Source organism: Rhinocladiella mackenziei, assembly GCF_000835555.1.
Source record: "Rhinocladiella mackenziei CBS 650.93 unplaced genomic scaffold supercont1.6, whole genome shotgun sequence".
NCBI classification, from domain to species: Eukaryota; Fungi; Ascomycota; class Eurotiomycetes; order Chaetothyriales; family Herpotrichiellaceae; genus Rhinocladiella; species Rhinocladiella mackenziei.
This window is the reverse complement of record NW_013550599.1, coordinates 812,556-834,279: the sequence shown is the minus strand read 5'-3', so window position 1 is coordinate 834,279 and position 21,724 is coordinate 812,556. Positions and strand designations below refer to the sequence as shown.

At 50.9% G+C, this 21,724-nt stretch overlaps 7 protein-coding genes across 7 annotated transcripts; 3 read left to right on the top strand and 4 right to left on the bottom strand.

Annotated features, from left to right (window-relative positions):
• Positions 1-145: 145 nt before the first annotated feature.
• Positions 146-1,527, top strand: Z518_08107 (uncharacterized protein; the record flags this gene model as incomplete). The annotated part of the gene is made up of 2 exons (XM_013413850.1): positions 146-334; positions 406-1,527. The coding sequence occupies 2 exons, from the start codon at positions 146-148 to the stop codon at positions 1,525-1,527; spliced, it is 1,311 nt and encodes a 436-aa protein (XP_013269304.1).
• A 425-nt stretch (positions 1,528-1,952) lies between these two features.
• On the bottom strand, positions 1,953-4,880 carry Z518_08106 (uncharacterized protein; the record flags this gene model as incomplete). Its single annotated transcript, XM_013413849.1, has 1 exon — positions 1,953-4,880. The coding sequence occupies one exon, from the start codon at positions 4,878-4,880 to the stop codon at positions 1,953-1,955; it is 2,928 nt and encodes a 975-aa protein (XP_013269303.1).
• A 225-nt stretch (positions 4,881-5,105) lies between these two features.
• Positions 5,106-5,570, top strand: Z518_08105 (uncharacterized protein; the record flags this gene model as incomplete). The annotated part of the gene is made up of 1 exon (XM_013413848.1): positions 5,106-5,570. One exon carries the CDS (start codon positions 5,106-5,108, stop codon positions 5,568-5,570), a length of 465 nt encoding a protein of 154 aa, XP_013269302.1.
• A 250-nt stretch (positions 5,571-5,820) lies between these two features.
• On the bottom strand, positions 5,821-6,321 carry Z518_08104 (uncharacterized protein; the record flags this gene model as incomplete). Its single annotated transcript, XM_013413847.1, has 2 exons — positions 5,821-6,083; positions 6,141-6,321. 2 exons carry the CDS (start codon positions 6,319-6,321, stop codon positions 5,821-5,823), a joined length of 444 nt encoding a protein of 147 aa, XP_013269301.1.
• Positions 6,322-11,116: 4,795 nt separating this feature from the next.
• Z518_08103 (uncharacterized protein) lies at positions 11,117-15,449 on the top strand (the record flags this gene model as incomplete). Its single annotated transcript, XM_013413846.1, has 3 exons — positions 11,117-12,592; positions 12,648-12,748; positions 14,333-15,449. The coding sequence occupies 3 exons, from the start codon at positions 11,117-11,119 to the stop codon at positions 15,447-15,449; spliced, it is 2,694 nt and encodes an 897-aa protein (XP_013269300.1).
• A 696-nt stretch (positions 15,450-16,145) lies between these two features.
• On the bottom strand, positions 16,146-18,111 carry Z518_08102 (uncharacterized protein; the record flags this gene model as incomplete). Its single annotated transcript, XM_013413845.1, has 3 exons — positions 16,146-16,272; positions 16,335-17,997; positions 18,054-18,111. The coding sequence occupies 3 exons, from the start codon at positions 18,109-18,111 to the stop codon at positions 16,146-16,148; spliced, it is 1,848 nt and encodes a 615-aa protein (XP_013269299.1).
• A 485-nt stretch (positions 18,112-18,596) lies between these two features.
• Z518_08101 (uncharacterized protein) lies at positions 18,597-21,686 on the bottom strand (the record flags this gene model as incomplete). The annotated part of the gene is made up of 1 exon (XM_013413844.1): positions 18,597-21,686. One exon carries the CDS (start codon positions 21,684-21,686, stop codon positions 18,597-18,599), a length of 3,090 nt encoding a protein of 1,029 aa, XP_013269298.1.
• Positions 21,687-21,724: the final 38 nt, after the last annotated feature.

Here is a 21,724-nt window from a genome sequence, read left to right as displayed (position 1 = left end):
CCATAGCACGCTTTACGACGGACCTTACCCTTTCTACTGCAACCTTTGGTTTTAAGTACAGAGAAAACCTTGCCTCCGGCGCTTCTCGTGGCATGACCAGTCCATGATATCTGCCTCGACCACTCCCAGAGAGTCCTAATCTACAATGGCCAAGACAGAGGAGTTCGAGACGGGCCATCATGACCGAGTCACCGTACTCAGCATCAACTTCAACGGTACCAGGATCCTCACCGCGTCCATCGATCACCGCATCAAAGTATGGGATCGAAATCCTAAAACCGGCGAGCGCATGTTGACTGACACCTTCACTGCTCACGATTCTGATATCAGGGATGTAGGTCATGGCTCAAGTTCCTGCCTCTGTGGTCTGAAGAGTTCCCCCCTGATCTCTCTCAAATCCTCTAGGCCAAATTCCTCCATCCAACAACAGGATCTCACATTGCCACCATTGGCAGTGACCTAAAGTTCCATTTATGGACCGAAGACATGTCACAAGCACCGAACCGTGGCCGCCGTTTCCGTCGCATCGCCACAATCCCTTCAACGCCCCGAGTGCCCTTTGTTTCAATGGACATCAAGACAGTCGATAATGTCTACACCACCCTTGCACTCATCGACCGTCAGGGCCTCTTGTCCATCTACGAACCTACAAATCCGGACGACTTCAAGGAATGGACTCTGGTGGATGTCTTCGACGTCTGCGGCTCTAACCCGCCCGGAAGAGGAGAGGAGACCAGCTTCAAGGTCCGTTGGGACCAGAATCCAACCCCTCTAGCTTACGTGAACAGCCTCAGCGACGACCGCAACCAACTCAGCCTCGTAGTGTCAGTGCTCAACGAGGTGAAAATCTACCGCTCTGTCGTTCCCAATGGAGACGTAGGCGCAGGGATTGCCAGCAATGGTGCAAGTCACCGGATCATATTCTACGAGGCAGCAAGATTACCCCGGCACCCGTCCTTGGTACGAGACGTTCAGTGGGCCCCGTTCAGTGTCAGAGGCACGGACCGCATCGCGACTGCGTGTAAAGACGGAGCGGTACGCATCTTCGAACTCGGAGTTACAGAAGGCCCGAATGAGAATCTGAATGGGCAGTCAGGGAACACAGATCCATCCTCCACATCCTCCACGTCACGGAGTATGCCCCCTTCACAAAGGCAGCAACAGCAATCGAGCCTCACGTCCGCCATCATCGGTCGTGCTCATCAGATCTCTTCCAATTCACCGGCTCTCTCTGCATCGATATCTGCTCCTTCTCGATCCGCCAGAACAGGCCACACCTTTCCCTTCTCGACCACTATCCAGTCATCGACGTTACTGTCGAACGCGCACTCCGATGCATGGTCGCTCTCTTTCGACGGACAGGGCCAAGTGCTCATGAGCAACGGATCAGATGGAGTAACGAAGCTGTGGCGGAAGAGTGTGCTGGGTGGCCAGTGGTTGGTCTTTGCTGGGCAGGAAGTGTTGGACGCCGATGAGGAGACGGATGGGGAAGATCGAGACGAGGACGGGGAGGGCGACAGCGATTAATCAGGCGGTATGGCCATATCGGAGTGGGATTGAATTCTATACGACCTTGGACACAAACACATGAGGGTCTCACGAAAGACAGTCTTGATGTCCGAAAGAATAAATCCAAAGACATCTTGAACCTTCGCAAAGCATGGTACAATGCTGTTTCGTTGGCCGAGTCAGCTATTAGCCCTCAAAAGTATGGGCTATCTCGCCTTAGTCGACGAGTCCTTCGCTTGGGAGTTGATCTCTGAATGTCCTTTCTGCTCTGCTTCGGTACTGATCTTGCTGGCTTGTAGTCTTCACCCACTCTTGTCCTTAGGAGAGGACGCTTCTGGGTCATTGGATTCTGCATCGCTATTGTCCGCCGAAGAAGTCGATGGCTTGGAGACAAGATTTCTCGTACGACGTTGATGAGGCCTAAGGGCGGTGACTTCAATCTTTTACATCGCTTCCAAGGCCGAGTCATTTTCGTCTTCTTCAATAGCTGAGTCACTTTCCGTAGTGGACAATTCTACATTAATGTCGTCAACACCATCGCTCGGCGCAGAGGAAAGTTCGGAGCTCTGGAAGTCTTCAAGTTCTCGAGTTGGATCCTCTGTAGCTGCTTTCACCTCCCCTTTTGCCTTGTCTGTCTCTGGTGGCTCCTGGTGATGAACCATTTCCAGATCCTCGGGGATTGCCTGTTCGTCTTCATCTACAAGGAAACCGCCACCAAAATCGTCGTCATTCGTGTTAGGTAGTGCTGGTCCTGGCATGTCATTGTCATCATCGATATTGATCGGCTGATCCTTGCCCAACCCATGGGCATGATCCAACCGATCGTTAGTAACATCTCCATAAGTATCCTGGACGCGTTCCCGAATTCTGAGACCCATGACGAATTTCCGCCATAGGTCCAACACCAATTTTTCCTTCTTCGATTCCTCTTTTCTTCTTTGCTCCTCATGAAATTTTGACCAAGCGTCAATGACAGCTTTCTCATTCTCTTTCGCCACCACAACGCCCTCACAGATTGGTATGGCCATCTTATTCCCAAACTCGAATCCCGTCACCGCTTCCGCAAAATCGATCTCAAGCTTTTTGCATATCCGGACTGTTCCTTTGAGTGGAATGTGTACAGCACCTTTTGGCACCATACTCGGCACGAAGCAATCAATGTTCCCATAGGCATTCTTTGGAATGACGCCATTTTTAATCGGGGGTGGGATGATATATTCAGTCTGATCCCATGAGTACAAGCCCTGCATTTGTTTCTCTCCAGTCTGCCTTTCATGCTCTTCGGCTTCACGTTTTCTGGTGAGAGTGACGGCCCGTACCGGTACAAGCTTCATCGGAGCCTCCCCGGCTTTTGGTCTTCGGCCTTCTTTGTGCCACGATTCCGCAGTGAGACATCTTTCGACATCGCTTCGACGGTAGACTAGCTCCTCCTTCAATTTGTCGCCTTTACCAGACACGAAGACCCTGTCTGGTTTTGCACCGGCCCTCAAAGCTTCCTCACGCCTCAGAAACCGTTCGAGAACAAAATCAGGAGATGCCTTCAGGCTCTGGAGCGTGTCAACGCCTTCCTTGACTTCTTTCTTTTCAGGAAGGAGAGGGACGAGATCAGACGAATCCTCCACGTCGTCCACGGCCGTCCTCATTAGGTCGGGCCGAACATAACCACTCATGACCCGCTTGAACCAGTCATATTCTTCGTATCGTTTAATCTTGCCGTATTTGTTGTAGATTGGGATCTTCTCCGCCGGGTACCGAAAACCCTTCGTCTTGCCTGGCCATATCCTATTCTTGAGATACCTGACAGTCACGTCTTTGGCGGTACCATCGGATGAAAACGCGATAACGTATGCAATCACCGTCTTCGTCTTCTCAGCCTTAGCCCCGCGAGGCTCGAAAGTAGCTAAGGATTCGGGTGTGGAAGCAACAGGCGAAGCAAGGACAAGAGGTGAGACGGGAAGGACTTTCTTCGTGATCGGAGATATCGCTTCGGTCCAATATATTGGGAAGGGATTATCCCGGTCGTACTTCTGTGGACGCTTCTTGGGCAAAGATGGAGTGACATCCACGACGGAATCATCGTCGTCTCCACCTTCATACATCTCAGAGTCCGAGTCAAGATCAATAGGGGCCGTGGTAGTTCCAGGGCTTCTTTGTGAATGCGCCGCTTGTTTCCCCTTTACTCCCCCTTTCGTGCTGGTGATTTCTGATATGGACTTGGAGTCTTCGGCTTCAGATTGTTCAGAAGACGTATCAATCTCTACCGCTTTGGCCGGTTTCCGTGGTAGTAGTTGCTCCGCCTTGGTCCAACCAAAACCACTAGGCTGCAGACTGGCCACTAATCTGGATTCAATTCCAAGTCCTCGGAGCAAGGCAGTAAATAATTGAGCACCGAGGTCTCTCGAACCTTCACATCTCCTTGCCAGCTCACGAAACTCCTGAATATTCCGAATGCGTTCTCCGTGGATTTCATCGTCATGTTCGTCATTTCTGAACGAATAGATCACCTGTTTCAACGACTGTTTAGTCCCATAACCACGTTTCCTCAGTCCTGGAGCCGTGATTGCAAATCGCTTCTTCCAATAGACAGCCAACACTTTCACAAGAGAAACGAGTGGATCTCCATTACTCAGGTCGGTCTTCCCGCTTTCCAGACGCTGACTTGGCCTTCCCCAGTCCCTTTCTTTGCGAGGGTCGACAGCTTGACGCTTTCCCCGTTTCTTAGTTTTTGCTGATTCTGCATTTGCTTCGGGCTCCGGATCCGGCAATCCACTTGCTCGTTTCCATTTGTCGACTTCCTTTTTAATTTGGGGTGGCAATTGCTGAACAAGGGTCTGCTGCACTGTCCTGTCCGAGATCCATCTATTCCGTATTGAATTGTGCCACAGGAGGAATTGAACATGCAGCTGATGAGTTCTCACCCTGGCTTCCTTCTCCCGTTTTGTCGGCCCTTTTTTGCCCTTGCCCACAGTTTCAGCCATACCGTAGTCAATCTCATTGTCGTCTTTTCGAAAGACCAGTTCGATTGGACCATCAGCCAGGGGCGTGTGCACAGGAGCGTCTGCTTCCCTTTTTGCGCCAGCATCCTCCCACTCTATATCTTCCTCATCCTCGTCCTCGTCCTCGTCATGTTGGGCAGCAGAAGGCTGTTTGAATCTCGAGGGCACATCCTCGAACTCGTCACTGTCCACGTCGCTGAGAGATGAGTCAGAGTCATCGCTTCCCAGAGCGAATGGTTTGAGCTTTGTGGAGTCGGAGATATTCCTCGATTCCGCGTCCAAGACATCGGCGAGCTTTGCTCTCTTTGCGGGAGTAGTTTGAGGGGCTGGGTCTGGTGTTGATGAGAGCCTCTTCCGAGGGAGGAATGGCGGCATTGTGATAGCGCAGATGAGGAACAGGCCCTCAACCCAAGTCCATGGAAGAAGAGCGAATCTGGTAAATCGCGACACCCCCAAGAAAATTAAGATGTTTGATTGACCGTCAATAATCCCGCAGGCTGCAGCAGGCCCTGCTAGCTTACAATAGTTAGAAGCGTTCCGAGAATTTTTGCTGCGGGGACATGAGGGTATTTCGTCTACGCGACATCCAATTTCACCCTCATGGCTGAGGGCGAAGATTCTCTACCAAAGACTTCTCGAATCAAAACTTATCATTGCTTATGCACTACTCTCATCCTCTCCACTCCACAAGAACTCGAAGTCCTCCCTCGCCGGATTGAACCCGTGCAAGACGGAGCCGTGATTCTTGCCCCTCCCATTGAAGTCACAAGGTCCGATGAAGTTTCAGCGGAGGGCATCGGGTCTGCCAGTTCTGTGCTTCTCAACGTTGTCCCCGACCGCAGATCTGTTATCATTCGTCGTGACGATGGCTTCGAGAAAAGGTCGCTCCTGAGGTGTGGGAGATGCAAATCGGTTATCGGGTACCATCTTGACGAGGCGCATTTTGAGAATTCTGAGGACCATCCAAGACCAGTGTATTTGCTTCCCGGCGGGTTGATCAGTACTTCGGACATGGCCAAAGGAGTCAGCGCAGAGATGCCCACTTGGGCGCAAAAGGAGGGATGAAAAGGAGACCTGAAACAAGAAAATAGCGACGCTAGTAGCGCGTTTGGCATTGATCCCTGAGATACCTCTAGACTTGGGCCACAGATATGTCTGTGACAGTGTTCTGCAATATTCCAGCCTCGATCCAATTCAAGGACACTGATGCGCCAAGGTCATGGACTCCAACCACGTATGCGTGTCTTTCCACACCAAAATCCATATGCTCGTAATCAACGCCGAAGCCGCTTTTTGATTGACACGGGAAGATTTTTTAGTTTGCCAGAATGGTCCTGACGAGTTCCATGTAGTTGATCTCTCCACTGCTAGTGTCGACAGCCTTCAGCAGCTCATCAACCTCTTCGTCACTCATCTTTTCGCCCAAATTTGTCAAGATATATCTCAATTGGCCCACTCCGATGAATCCAGTCATGTCTTTGTCAAACACCTGAAACCCACGACAGTATTCTTCCGGTTCGCCGGGGTCCCTGAAACCGCCAGGTCGGTTGAGAACTTTGCTGAACGCATCAAAGTCAACTTTCCTCCCGTTAGTCCAGAAGCCGAATATATCCTTAAGAGAAGATTATGTCTTACAATCGCCTCCTACCGTCTTTTCCAAGTCTCTGATCTCAGCGAGGGTCGGGTTCTGTCCACAAGCACGCAGGAGGTCACCAAGAGACCCGAGCGGAACACGGCCGTTGCCGCGCTTGTCGTACAGGGAGAAGGCTTCTTTGTAGTTTGTAGAAGTCTGCGCGGACGATTGCGAATTAGACATGATGAATATGGAATTTGAAGATGTTATCGGATGAATCAAGGCGATCCGCAGGGAGAGAAAAGACGTGAGATTGAAGGTGTTCAATCGTATTGGAGAGAAGAAAGTGATTGTTTGGTTGACCTGAGGTGCGGTGGGCGGGTGCAGCCTGTTCCCGGGGAGGCCGCCCTTATTGGGCGAGTGAAATAAAGAGAACTCACCATCCTGAATCTGAGTAACCAAAAATGTTGTTTATCCTGTCGCCAGTTCACAATCGCTGCTGATCAAGTTGTTGTACTTGAAAGAGTGCTCTGGACTGAATCCTTTCGAGGGCGGTGAGAGAGAAAAGAAGTGAGGCTCTCCTGAAGCAGATAGCAGATAGCAGATGGCGCGTGCGCCCACTTGGGCCGTGTTGACAACTTTGGGTCCTAATCCACCGCTTGTCACCCAGCAACAGGACGAACACACTTTCGCTCATTGTGCTCGCCATTGCCATCACGCTTGAGATCGATCTCCTCCTCCCTTTCGAGCCCCTAACAAGAATATCGCATTGGCAATCGCCAGACAAATCCTAAGGACCTTCCGCTCCCTCTTGGGCATCAGTCGAAAAACAAAGCCCATCTCGCCTAGCTGCGACGTCGCAGTTCATCCTAACGTTGTGCCTCGATGGTTACAATACAGACCAACAGCCAGATCTGTTGAAGAGTGTTTCCTGATCCCATCGATTTCGGATGTCCTCCACGATGCCTAGTGATCTCTTTAATATCCTCTAGCAACTCGTCGATCCGCCTCCGGATGACGAGCTTTATTCCCTCAATACTCGGAAATAGCGGCTGGTTATTGGAACTGCCTTGTCAGCTTTCTATTGGGCAACTTGCTGTCAGATTCCAGTAACGGCTATGTCATGTGTCGGATTTAATCGCGAATTCTAGGGTTCCCATACTCAAGACTCCATCGGGATGGCCGTGATAACACCGAGGACCGGACAAAAAGTCTCATGAAGTCGCTAGTCAAGCCTAGAACAGTATGGTCCTGCAACCCCTCCGCGCAGTTATCAGCTTTCTCGCTGGAACGTGGCTTGGACTGTTGCCCATGCATGAACACCTAAAGTTTAGCCTGTGCCGTCCGGAGGCTAAAGGTTAGGGTTGATTGGAAATATCCGTTGCTCAATGCTACAGAGCAGCAACGAAGGTAGGATTTATCTCGGTCCCCTCATTAATTGCGCCATAGCATCATTTGTTTTCAGAAGCAAAATTTGGAGTCGATTCTGTGGATATAGGCCCATTGATGCCCAGGAAGGTTCACATATCGGCAAGCATCGACTACTTCATCGAAGCATCCTCCCTCCTTCTAGATCATCATCAACCGCCAAATCATCTGTACAATGTCTTCGCAGAGCCCCATTGACAGACCTTTAAACGGGAGAACACACTCATCCTCTGTCTCATCTGTCAAATCCTCTGGTTCCTGCTCTGAGATGCACGAAAAGATCTCGCGGCAAATGCGGACGCAACAAGAACGATGGAATTCCTGGCAAGCCAAACAAATTGGATCGTTTCACGTGGCGGCGTTGGAATCAAAACGCGACTCTTCCTCGCATCGCAGCATCACATCGAAACGACCACATATCCATCTTGACAAGATTTCTTCGACACTACGCCGAATCCGGGGATGAATGAGTCGGCAGGAAGGTTTGGGAGACCACTGTGGAGATCGAGATTTTCGGCGGAAAACTTTCCATACTTCCGTCTTGCGGGAAGTGTCCCAGTCTCGACCCAAGAAGTCACCAACCACATCATGCCCTACAACAAGCCAGAAACTAGTGCACGCGTTGAACTATCGAGGAGCGATAGGTCGCTTGGCGGAATCTGCGTCAACAAAATCCCGGAATACGTATCTATATCTCGACGCGATATGGTCGCTCAATGCGTCCTGTACGATGATGTTTCACATCCCTGGCGTTTTTTGGGGGGCCGTCTGTGGACTAGTGCAGCTCTATTACAGATCACTTTTTATATCAGCCCACATGCTTCATCACATGCCTCTCGGTCCGTCTGCAGAGGAAGTTGTTTTGGGCGTAGAGTTGTTCGATTTATGGATACGCGGGAGTGCAAGCAAGGTGTTTAGCGATTCTGGATAAGAACTGCAGACGTCAATACTGGCGGCAGAATCGTCTCTCAAAATTACATCTAACGTGACATCAAGTTCTCTCTTCTATCTTGTGATCCGCTTTCTCAATGGCATTATCTCGTCATACTTACGACATTTGGACGGACAACTCTCCGAATGGATCAATTAGAAGTCCACGGAGCAGCCCTTCCATGGATTCTACCGGCATCAGGTTCTCGCTACGTCAACAATGTACCGATCACTATGAGCACTACAGATTGAACTTACACCTTGCTAAACTGCCCCTTCCATTGCTAAATTCACTGTACTGTTCCCTTTGCGTGGATGTGTTCTTCCGCCGTTCCTCTGATCCCAGCATACCTTGGGACCCCCTCTTCCTTCTTCGTCACCCCGATGGGTACAAGGACGGCCTCTTTATTCGGATGCAAGAAATATATAAATATGTATCTGTCTACTCACCCATACAACTCGGTCGGGATGGCATGGTGCCAGTTGACTTGAGACGTCCCGTGGTCTAGAATTCAAGCATGCTTCTAATGTTAATGAGGACCATGTCATTGTAGACGGGAGCCAGTGTCATGGGGCGCCAAGACCCAATGCCAAGAACATGTATATAGCATGCGTTATGCATATAGATAGGTACCCTTTTGACGTCTTTACAGCCTGCTGGCGAGCCTGCCCCTGACAGCCAGCGTCCATTCTTCGCGTTCCAGATCCAATGATGGGGAAGTGTATCACGGCGGCCGCATTTTGAGTCCGCTGATGGAATGTTGAAAGAGAAGCGACAGTGTCCCCCCAATTTGTGTGTGGTGAGATCGGACACATGGTGTCCGATTTCTCTTCGCCTGCTGGCACTGGAAGGAATGCATCAATTCGAAGTTGTTGAAGTTTCTCGACCAGTGGATCATGCTCGGTAGATGGAGGGCTAGTGCGATTAGCTTCAATAACGATTTTATGAAGGCCTAGGCTTGTCTCTAGAATGATTGGATCTGGGGTCGTACTTCGTGAGGATTGGTGGGAGGAATGTGGATGAAGCATGGGACGGTGTTGGCCATTTGTTGAGGCTGAATGCTTTCTCGTGGATCACTGAGTTTTGTTACATGCCCTGTCTGGTTAGGCAAATACTGTCGTTGTCTTTGGTATCAGATCCGCCCTAGTTTGTATCCGGCATTTTTGGAAGGGATATAAGGGGCTTCTGATTTTGTTGAGAAATTTTGGACAAAAAATTCCATTCCCTAGTGGATTTTTAGTCGAAGTAGATCATTTAGTGTGGTAGCTCGCAGCTGGAGAGGCGCTCCTGAAGGGCTGCTGCGCGGTGATACAAGGCTGAGCTACCTGACATAGGTGCAATAGCAATAGAAAGGTCATCGCCATCAACGAGAAACACGAATTCAAACCTCAACTAGTACGGAGACCGTCAGAGCAAATGAAGAAGGCCATGCATTGAGGATCCGTTTGTCAGAGACCAGAAGACTGTCAAGTTAAATATATTGTCTACAGCGTCTTGGAATCCTGGCCAAGCCTCAGCGTCACGGCGCACCACATGGCACCCTTGTTGCGCATCCCATTAGCAGGTCGCCTCCCACGGTTTCCAGTGATGAAGAGACTTGTTCGAAGTCGACAATCGGAATTTTCGTACCCATCTAAACTAAAAAGGTAGGGCTGGGGGGCCTCTCAACCGATCCCGCGTATCGACTTTGCCACCTTTGGAATCTTGTCGCAGAACGAAGTCTCAGGCAGCGGTAGCGGGCACCAATGCAACGGGTGGAGGTGTGAAAGATAAGGATCCCTGCACTGCAAAGCCCAAGGCCTAGTGGCCACGGTTCCATACCCCCACCATGGACCCATGTTCATACGAGCTGGTCGGGATTGACCGAAGGTTGTGATTGATCAATCGACGCATGCAGTCCATGTATAGTGGCATCGCTATCATCTATCAGTTGTAAAATTGAGATCAGAGAAATGGGCAAAATAGAATAGAATGGGCGCAGTTTGCAGCTGAGATTTGGAGGTGTTCTGATTCCTACTGGCCTAAGCAAATGCCGAGAGAGCTTGATAAGGCTTATCCGGCTGCCAAGGCGACTCTCCTCGGGCTTTGACGAGCCTGCCGTGCATCTTCAGCCAGATTCGAGAGGCACTGGCTCCCTGTTTATCAAATCATCAGCCCTCTGGTCTCTAGCCGTCCTGTCGCCTCCTCCAACGTCGATCAGTCGTCGGCCAAATTCCCAAGACAGAGTATTATCCGCGAGCTGGCTCGCCCGGGGGGCTGTGGCGTGCCCGCGGCGAACGGACGCATTTCACTGGACCGACCTTATCATTCCCTCGCAAGCAGTTCCCACGCTGACCCTTCCGGACGTGCACTATCGGCTCCCTCCGTGTTCCTCACCCGCTAATAACTTCGAGATTGTTTAGCGGTGGAGCACCAGGGTCACATTTGCGCCCTGGAGAACGGGGCTCGCCCAGTCGACAAGTTCAAATGCTTAACCGAGTCAAGATACGATCAAAGTTCTTGATGCGACGACGGTTTGGATGATGGCTTTTACGGTTTATCATGCTGGAACAGGGCGTACTTAATGGCCCTGTGGTCGCACAAGGTTGAGCCCGGGATCTATCTTTCTCAAAAATCCTCTCTTTTGTCACCATCCAGCAAATCCCAGTCCTATAGGGCATGAGAGGCGTCGTTTCCACAATGGCTTCAGTTGATCCTCCGCCATCTTCATCGCCGGCCTCCAAGGATGTCGACATTGAAAAGCAACCCGGCATCAACGAAACTGCCGAACCAGAAGTCCGCCGTGGCAGTGTCACTCCCGCCTACGAAATCGCAAGGGCGCGACATATCCAAAACACTATTGCACCGCTTCGTTGGCTGAGCAAAGGCGAGACGTGGCTTGACGAGAAAATGGGGATCGAAACCCAGGGTATCGATCGAATCCCTGAAGAAGAAAAAAGACCTCCTCATCTGATAAACACCTTCTTCATGTGGTGGTCAATGACTTGTCACGTCGGCACGCTACCGCTTGGAGTCCTGGGTCCTGAATTCGGATTGACCTTGGGCCAATCTGTTGCAGCTATTGTCGTTGGAACCGTGTTGGGGGCGCTTTGCACGGCATATTGCGGTACCTTGGGACCCAAGACTGGACTGCGCGCCATTGCAACATCTCGGTATTCCTTTGGCTTCTGGGGAGCAAAATTGTGCAGCGTCTTGAACGTGGTTATCGGTGGAGGTTTCGCCGTGGTCAATGTGGTCATTACGGGGCAGATGCTCAGCGCCGTCTCAGACTTCACCATGACCGTGGCAGTCGGCTGTGTGATTGTGGCCGTCATCTCGTACGTTGTGTCGGTCTTTGGCTTTGCCATCATCCACACCTTTGAAAAATACAGCTGGATTGTGTCTTTTATCCTGATGTGTGTCTTAATCGGTCAAGCAGCACCACACGTAGGACCCTCGGCTCCTGGATTCGGCACCAACCTCGAAATTGCCGGCTCCTGGCTGAGCTTCATGGCCATCTGCTTTTCCAGTGCTTCTGGTTGGTGCTCCATTGCTGCCGACTATTACTGCAACTATCCCGCCAGCACTAAGACGTGGAAAATTTTTTTCCTCACTTTGGCAGGTGTTACGATCCCGACCACCTTTGTGACCGTCATCGGCGCATGCATTGGTAATGCCGCTCTGCTGAATGCTTACCCTCCCTATGCGGATGCGTACGAGAATCACAGTCTGGGTGGCTTGTTGCGAGAAATCTATCACCCTCTGGGCTGGAGCAAATTCTGCCTCGTCATCCTCACTTTCAGTGTTTTGGGCAACAACATTGCCATCAACTACTCTTCTGGCCTCTCGATGCAGCTTCTCGGACACTACTTCCATGCTGTCCCCCGTTTCATCTGGTCTTTCTTGGTCGCGCTGGTGGTCGCAATTCTGGCCATTGTTGGAAAGGACCATCTCTCAACAATTGTCTCTGATTTCGTCTCTTTGCTCGGTTACTGGACCATATCTTTCACCATCATTCTTCTAGTCGAAGATCAATGGTTCCGCAAACGATCCGGCGAAGGTTACAACCTTGAAGCATGGGATCAACCAGACAAGCTCCCCTTGGGTATCGCTGCTGTCATCTCATTGCTTGCAGGATATCTGGCGGGTGGATTGCCTGGTATGGCGCAGGTTTGGGTAGGTGGCACTCTTTTTCTCTCCTACGGAAATGATTTACTAATCTCTGTTTCAGTACGTGGGTCCTATTGCCCGTAAGTTTGGTCCGTACGGCGGTGACGTGGGTATTTATATGTCTGGTGCCATTACTTTGCTCCTGTATCCCTCCTTAAGATGGTATGAGAGGAAGAAAACTGGAAGGTAGATGTAACGAAAAAGAAGAGATTCCGTTCGGAGAGAAGCACCAAATAATACCAGATCGGGTATTACACAAGTCTACAGCTCGTTATCATTAATTCGGGTACACGGCAAAGTCATTTTCCGAACAGATGGGATCAGTCTCATGTCATACTCTGGTCCTATACATTCCCGGAGTATCCGACCCGAAAATCTTCGCACACGTGGCAGAACTAGTACCCTGGCTCCGTAACGACGAGCTGGCGCAGGAGGAATGCAGGCCCGGCAGACCAATGGCCGGAGGTATCCTCAACGATAAGCATTGTTTGGGTTGGCCAAGCCATCTCTACAATTTTGCTCTTAGCAGACGTGTTTGGGCATATCTGCCTTCTTGAATTTTCAGCCTTACTGTACGATGTTCGCGCAAGTTTGTCGACATAACCATTTGCCACGATTTCCATAGCGCACGATTCGTGTGGTGTATGCTCATGACTGAAGCCTGGGATGTGACGGTCATCCTTGGAAGAGAGACATGGATACCACATCAAGTTCAGAGAGAATGGTTCTACGGGGAACTTTTGCCAGAAAGCTAGGGGTGCACCTATCCCCTGGTCGATTTGACATAGTAACAACAGGCATGCCGTCAAGCCCAACCTCCCTTAAACTCCATGACACAGGTTCGAGAGGGCTAAAAGACGAGGAGGACATTTGTGATCGTGAGAATTGATTGCAACGTGAGTTGCTTCAGGTTGCACGTCTAGCCAACACATGATTCATTCAGAGAGGTTCGAAAGAGACACTTGCACGCATGGTCATTGATAAATGTCAGCCCTTGGGTGAGCCTCGTTGCCTTTTTCCTTAGGTGACCGATCGGACGACTACATGAGACTGTCGTATCTGGAACAGGAGAGGGAAGAAAAGGGAGAAGGGAATGCCACAACGAAGGTTGACTGAAGTAGTCATCTGTCTGCACATTGTTCTTCCGAGGATTTTTGTGGACGAGGCCGCAGTGGGCTAGTCCCAACCAGGCCTAGTTAGTCTCACGTGACAGAGGCCTGGTATGGATTTCTGCCGAGGGCTCTAGCTTATGCTAATCCGTTTACGGAGCATATAATATGAGTAAAGCGGCCACCCTCAGCAGATAGTTCTAGTTAGCTCATACATTCTCTTCCCGCCGCTACAACAACAGGGTGGAGCCTTCACGTGAGTAGGACTGAGATCGACCTGACAAAAGCCTGAGTGCCAGTCAATTTCAAGTCGGGTTGAACTGGAGCATCACTTGCAGTTACGCTTGGACGCTTTAGCCTCAAACGACTCAACTCAGCTCAACATATATCACGTCCAGCTGATGCTCCTTGGCTCTTGTCGCGCGCGGGGTCATGGCAGTACAAGCACACAACACCTCACTCGGCTTGTTAGTCCGAGCACAAGCCTGCGATCACTTGCACGGAGACACCTGGGTTTCGCGGATATCAATTGCGCTGAAGGCGTAACGAGTTGGCGTTTCACATTCAACTACGCGTGGAAGTGCAGGAAGACTGAAAGAGGGAGGCTACAAAATTGCTTTCTCGACGAAAAGTGTAGGGCAAGATGGCACTCCTCCTGGAGCATTACTCGCACAGGGGAGAGAGATTATGAAGGTGCTATTAAAGACACCAATCCTAAAGAACGACCACATACCAAATCCTACGAAAACGAGCAGCAATTACCCATCAAAAATCCAGCTCCATTCTCGAAAAGTCCTTTGCCGACCAAATCTCAACCCAATCCCTTCGACCCGTCCTCTCCCCACAGCGATCTACAGTCCTTCCGCCTCCACGCCCGTCGGACCGGCCTCTCACCCAGTAGCACAGTCTACACCGGCACCGCCTACGAGTACTTGACGCAGAGCACTCTCCGGGCCTACGGCTTCGGCCTACACCGAGTCGGCCGACCTGGTGACCGAGGAGTCGATCTTGTTGGCATATGGCGAATCCCACGCCTGACGCCGACAGGCGAGTGGAAAGAGGGTGTGAATGAGCACGGTGAAATAGAAGTTGAAGCTGAGACACTGCGCGTGCTGGTCCAATGTAAGCGGCTCGTTGGGCAGAGTACAAAAATAGGTCCGAATTTGATCAGGGAATTGGACGGTGCGGTCACGGCGGTACGAGTTGGTGCGTTGTTCGATATGGCGTTTCCAACACTCGAATCTGCTGCGGGAAAGGACACGACGAGTTCACCAGCTTCGGACACAAGTCCTGGGCCGGCTATTGGTGTGCTGGTCGGGACGAGGCCGGCAACTAAAGGTGTGGTCGAGGGTATGCGACGGTCGACGAGGGGTTTAGTTTGGATCATGATGGAAGAAGTCCAAGACAGCTCTTTCGAAGGAAGCAGTGACGAGAGCGAATCTCTCTTGCAGCACAAAAACCCTGCAGACCGGAATTCGGAAGTTTGCAACGAGAATTTGGTGAGGACTTCAGGAGCAGAGTCAGACAGTCGTCGTGAATCAGATCCAGATCCAGAAGCAGACACAAACCCAGCGCCCGTGACGAAACCACCAACACAGCAATCACCCCTTAAAGGCCGCGTCAAGCAGATCCTCTGGAACCAAGCGGCGCGCGACCTCGGACTCGAAGGCCTCAACGTTGTCAACCGCTACGGCGCCTCCGGGACCGACGAAGTGGTGCTCATGCGCGGAAGACGCGTTTGGGGTGGGTCATGAGTACTGTCCATGTTTTTCACATATCCGTAGAGGTCGGAGGTTCAACGTACCAGACACCAAGCTGAGGACCCGTCGCGGCCGTCACAGCCTCGCATCTGAGGTCAGAGGCATAAAACGGAAAAGGGTCGAAAGGCAATGACGAAGAGAAATGATCACAGGGTGCAAGATGACTCGGAGCTACTTCTCAGACTCTGTTGGGTTATTGAGCTATAATGATCAAAGATACAATTGAAAATTTGAGCTCAAAAGGTCAACTCGGCTGAACTTCAACATATTCAACCCCCCCCCAAAAAAGAGATAAGATGACCAACTGTTCGGTGTTCAGCTGGATAACCACAAGACAAATAGTTGAATATCGTAATGGTATGATATGATGGTATCGTACAACTCGCCCTTCGCCCATGTGGGCGGCCTGATTCCCATCTCCCGTCAGGTCTTGATCTGTCTTCCGCCTTTTCGAAAATGTCGTCTTACGTCTAGAGATATCCCAAGCAACGACCAGCTTTAGAAATTCTATCCCAAAACATAGACCAAACCTACACTTCGTATGCTGACGACTTCTCGCATCGACGTGGAACCAATATGTAACTCACCCATCTCGAGCCCACACCACCACAGTCTTGAATCTGTACACAAAGAAAAAAAGGCCCACGGGAGGATAGAGGTTGGTCATTTCTCACAATCATCTCAGGGCACTTACAACTTGGCCTTCGGCGGCTCAAGCGAAGGAAGTAGCATGTCACGAATATCGTTGGCTGCTTCGTTGAGGTAGAAGCTCATTCTCTCGCAGCCGAGCTTCTTCGAGACCACGTTGAATTGTATACTGTTAAAATAACTCGTGAGCATATGTTATCCATCAAGTTAGGAGGGGGGAATAAGACATACCTGTTTTCATTGATCATATAAGCGATACCCCATCCCTGATCAACGACCTGACTCCACCCATAGCCGTTAAAGTATTCTGAACTTAACTGGCTGGTGCTGATATACCAGGTACTCGAATAAGCGTAGGCAGGATCTTTGAAAAGCTCTGGCACTTCCTCGCCTTCTTGGATGAGTTTCTTGAGACCGAAGAGATGTCTGTCGACGCCATATCCGTCGCCGGCATCGGCGGTATATTGCACGTGCGCTTTGACGGCATCGCGGAAAAGACGTTCACATTCCGCTCGCGACACGGAGGCATCGGCCATGGCATGGCAAAATGCCACGGACTCGTCCGATACCGTGCGTGTTGTCTCCGTCCGACCGAGTTGATATTTTCTTGTCGCTGCTGATTCGTAGGTGGGTCGATTCTTGCCATACATTTTGTGATACGCCAGTTGAATAACCATTTGAACATATGCGTCAGGCGAGCACTTGAATTTCTTAATCAGGCCTTTGCCGTAGCCTTGGTATGCTTGGACGCGTAGATCGTGAGAAGCGATGACTTGCCGGAATTGGGCTTGAGCGGTGGCCACGTCATCGAGAACGGCAGCAGAAGTCTCGAATTTCAAAGGGACAGGGTCGGGGAGGTCAGATCGGACGCTTGGATTGTCGAAGTCAAGTTTGTTGTGCACGATGAGGGCGTTCACGGTGTCGCAGAGGCGGTGGGTGGGGGTACCGTCCATCATACTATGTTCGCCCATGAATCCTGCCGTACCATTGTCGTTGATGATAAATTGAAGAGGCTTGTCATACCATCTGTTGGCTCCGTCGCCGTGCCAGTAGACGTGGGCCCGTTCTTCCAGGGTGACCGGGGTGCTGGAGTCGAGGCAGACCACAAACGAAGAGGACTCGATTTCTTTGAGAATGGCGGCATTCAGTGGAGATGCTGCCAGGAGGTTTTCGCGTGCTTTGGCACCTTGATCGCGAGGGAAAGAGGTGATGGAACCGATAGGATCGGCCATTTGAGCGCTCCTGTATACATTGGTAAACTGTGTTTCCAGTTCCGAAGTGTTTAGTTGTTGGCCAGCGATGTGAGTTTGAACTTTGAAAAATTGGTTGTTTCGCATCACAATGATGTGCTCATTGCCTTGTGCAGGGTATTGGATGGGGTAGTCAGAGGGTATGGCCGCTACTCGGGAGGTATTGAACATGTATTTGTAGCTGCTCATGGCCATGGGCTTCTTGCGCATGTACTCGGGTTCCAGGCTGCACTCATCAACTTGTCGCTTGAATTCCAGGGCAGCAGTCGTGATCGCCGCTGCGCGTTTGGCCGGGTTTCTTCGGCGTCGGTCATCGCGGAAGGAATAGAAGTAGGAAACGTAGGGGACGACAGGATCACGGTATCCGAGATACGCCGCCTCATTCCACCAGTCTATAATCCAATTCTTAACTTTGGGATCATTTGCCCTTGCTAGTAACCTCTCTTGTAGTTTCAGTCCCAAACTTCCGGGTTTGCTAAAAGCTGCTACTGCTTTTTCTGAGGTAGCATATTCTTCTTTGGTCAGGAGCGGGTGAAGGCTCTTGAGGTAGCGGGCGGACGTTTCTTCGAGGGAGGGAACTGGCAGTCGAGGTAGAGAATCTTCGAATCGGAGCATGTTTCCCTTGGTCTTGTCCTCTCGATACTCTGGCCGTATTTCAGCGCCGATTTCTCCCGGGGAGTTTGTTTACTGGTTTGCTCACCTTCGGTAACCCAGAACTGGGGTTTGGAAGAGGCTTTCCTTTTGTTTGCGGGGGCCATGGCGAATGCCTGGGCCGTGTCAGTCTCGAGGTTGAAGTCAACGGGCTGGACACGTGGATATCTCACCTGGACGGCAGCAGAAGTTGGGGAAGCACGAGGGATTGCGCGGAATGATGAGTTTGCTCGACCAATGGCGGACAACATGCCCAGGTCACTCGAAGAAAGAAGAAACCGGAGAGAATAAAAGTGTAAAAAGTAAGACTGATATAGGACAGAAAAAAGTTCAAGCCGAGTAGCAGTCAACGCGACTTTTGGATCGGACAGGATTCGGAGACGGTTAGCGAGGGAAGAAGGATAAGAAAATGAATTAACCGCGGCGAAAGAAAAGAGCCTGGTGAGACCGAGAATCAAAAGTCGAGGACGTGCCACCATCCGCTGAGCCGAGGCAAAACGAGGGTTGCTCCTAGACAGGAATAGACGACATCATCCGAATGGAGCAAAGCGCATGGGAAAACACGGATGTGACAGCATCTTTGTATACCCCCCTATCTCGATGCATATCTCTGCAACGCCTCCCCCAGCCCTTCTATCCGGCCTACCCCATCTTCCCGCTCTCCCTCATGCCACGTCGACATTGTATTCAGACTGCACAGATGTCTCATTGTCGGTCGTCCATGAGGACAATTCCAAGGCTTGCCGATGGTCCCCATATGAGCCACGACCTTCTCCATTTGCTTTTTGGACAACGTCTTGCCGATCATGATGCTGGATCGACATGCTCTCATGGCAAACATCTTCCTCACTTTACTCGGTCGTGGGACGGCAGACTCAGTATTGCTGCCCAGACCGGGCGCCTCAGCCAGGAGCTGGATCAATTCCTCCAGATCCCGCGTATTGAACACAACTTCCTTACTCAACGGTAAGCTGATGAGACTGCATCGTTGTCCGACCATTCTGTCACCGCTGGTGTCAATCTCGACCAGAAACCCGTTCTTCTCGAGAGCCTCGTTGTTCTCAAGGACGATTTCTTCCTCCACGGCCGTCAAATCGAGGATGGCAGGCCGGACTAGTCTTTGATTTCCTACCACCGTCTCGGCCTGGAGTCTTTCAAAGTTGTATTTCTCATCGGAAGCGTGCTGGTCAATGATGAACAATTCGTCTCGGCGTGAATGTGCATTACTGCCGCTGTCGTGAGTACCAGGTCTCACGGCTAAGATGAAGCCGAGATTGAACTGGCCGACAATATCCATATGTGCAAAATCCCCTTTGGAGACTGTCAAGGAAAGCCGTGTTTCGGCATCTTGAAGGGATGGATCGTCCGAACCAGGCTCCATATCCGGGTCTTCCAGGTCCGAATTCGGGAGGTCAGTGTACTTTCCCATTTGTTGAGCCACCAACGAGAGAGAAAAGTCCATTGTTGTTAGAAGATTGGCTGTCGAATCTGTGGTTCGACCGCCAGAAAGTGCTTTCGTGACCCTTTTCAATTTGTCCTTGCTGGGAATGGGGGAATTTTCTTCAGCAGCACGAATGAGCTCAGCAACGCGTGCCTCCTCAATCTTCTTCTTCTTCTCCTCTTCATCGACATAGTCACAGTCTGATTCATCCTCGACGTCTTTTGGGGAAATCGGTGGGTCATCGACGGATCCATCACGTCCTTCGGATGAATCGCTCTGAGATCCCTCTAATTGTTCTGGATCAGAATCTTCTTCTGCATCGAAATCATTTTGGGTAGACTCGCCCTGCTCAACATCCTCACCATCTGAAATTTGAGTGGCTCGGGCACCAAACTGGCGCAACTTTTGAGAGAACTGCGTCGGTGTTGAGCTCTTTTTGGCCGCTCGATCCGATACGTTCGTGGCCCCCGGTGAAGCTTGCGTTCTGTCTTGCGACCTTGGGAATTGTGTACCCAGAATTGTTGTGATAGTCTTGTCCCCGATCGTGACGGTTGCTGGTTCCACCGGCACCCTCTTGGGTCTCATGCGATCGAAAGCATTGGGAACTGCGCCCGATTCCTCCTTCTCTGGCTTCATCAAATTTCCTGAGGCATCAATTCCAGGGCTGGGCCAGTCACTCCCTTTCAGCGAGGAGATTTCGTGTCCTTGGGGTCTAGGCTGTGCCTCGGACATCCGCTGATTGAAGTCTCTCACACGAATCTTCGCCGCATCGTTCGGAAAGGGTTCTTCCTCATCTTCTAGGCCAGCGATTTCCCCAAGATCATCGTACTCATCCATCTCACCCTTTGTGTCTTCTTGCTCGTCTATCTTCTGAGCTATCTTTTCGGCTCGCTGTTCTCGCTTCCTCTGCAACTTTTCAGGGGGCCTTTCATCGACTTCCGGTTCTTCTCTCGTGCTGGTGAAATAGCGAAAATGGTCTCGCATCAATGAGTTTGAAGTATCTTCATCCACTTCAGATTCGTCATCTTGGCTGCTGTCACGGACCATGGATTGCTTAGATAGTAGAGTCCTGCGGCTGTCCGTCCCGGGCGATTCTAATGGCGTCTGCCTCGAGAAGTTCACGTTTTGAAAAGCAGGGAGCTTGGGAGTTTGAAGGTGAGATTGCGGAACAGTTTGATCTTGTTGGTCAAACATATCATTCAGCGCCGATTTCAAATTCTCAATAAGGGCGGCAGAGTCGTGAAGCAATATGGTCCGTTTGTCTGGCGATACATTAACATCGTACGCATTGGTATCCATTTGAAGGTCGGCAAATATAAACGGCGACTGCGATACGTTGAAACCCTTATACACTTCGTTCACAGCTTTTGCGATTTGTGGGAGACCACACGGCCTGCCATTGACGAAGAACATTTGTCGATCTGGAGTCTGTCTGCCTTCGCCAAACACCGGCTTAGAAATGTGGCCCTTGATGTGAATTTCGTTCCTTTCCGAGTCTTTCCGGGCCATTTGTGTCAGAGTGGGTGGAAAGTGGAGTTTCAAGTCCAAGGGCACCAGAGCGGCCAAAGTCTTTGCTCCATACACGTTTGCGATGTTCTCTCGAGTGGTGGCATTGGCCTTCGTCGAGAAAACCGTCAAGCTTTTGCCCTTGGGCATTGCATTCTTGACGGTGAATTTGACATTGACGCAAATGCATGCATATGCATGGAGCAATCCAAGCACTTTGCCATACTCTCTTTTGATATTCTTGATCAACTCCTTTCGTCGGACAGGCAGATTTTCGAACAGGTTCTCAACAGTGGCAGTGGTCCCTTTCTGAGACGCCACTATAGTTGTTGACTTGAGCTGGCCCAGAGCGTCAAAGTCCAGATGCTTGCCTTTGGGGGCTTCGTGGGCTTGGGCAGTCGTCATGGAAAATTTGGACAGGGCACAAAGAGATGAGAGTGCCTCACCTCGAAAGCCGAAGGTCTGCAGGCTGGAAAGGTCATCATAACTCGACAGTTTCGAGGTATAGTGCTTCCGGGCAACGTTCTCGTAGTTGGCTGGCGCAATCCCCGAACCGTTGTCTTGTACCTCGATTGAATCTAGACCGTTATTCTTGAAGCGAATTTCGACGGAAGTCGCTCCCGCGTCGAGACTGTTCTCAACCAATTCTTTGGCCACGGAACACAGGTCGACTATAACTTGACCCGACTGGATCTGGTGAACGGATTTGGCCTCGATGGCCTTGATGGTCGCCATGCCAGCCCATGATTGTTAATAATGGGAGCCGCCAAGTT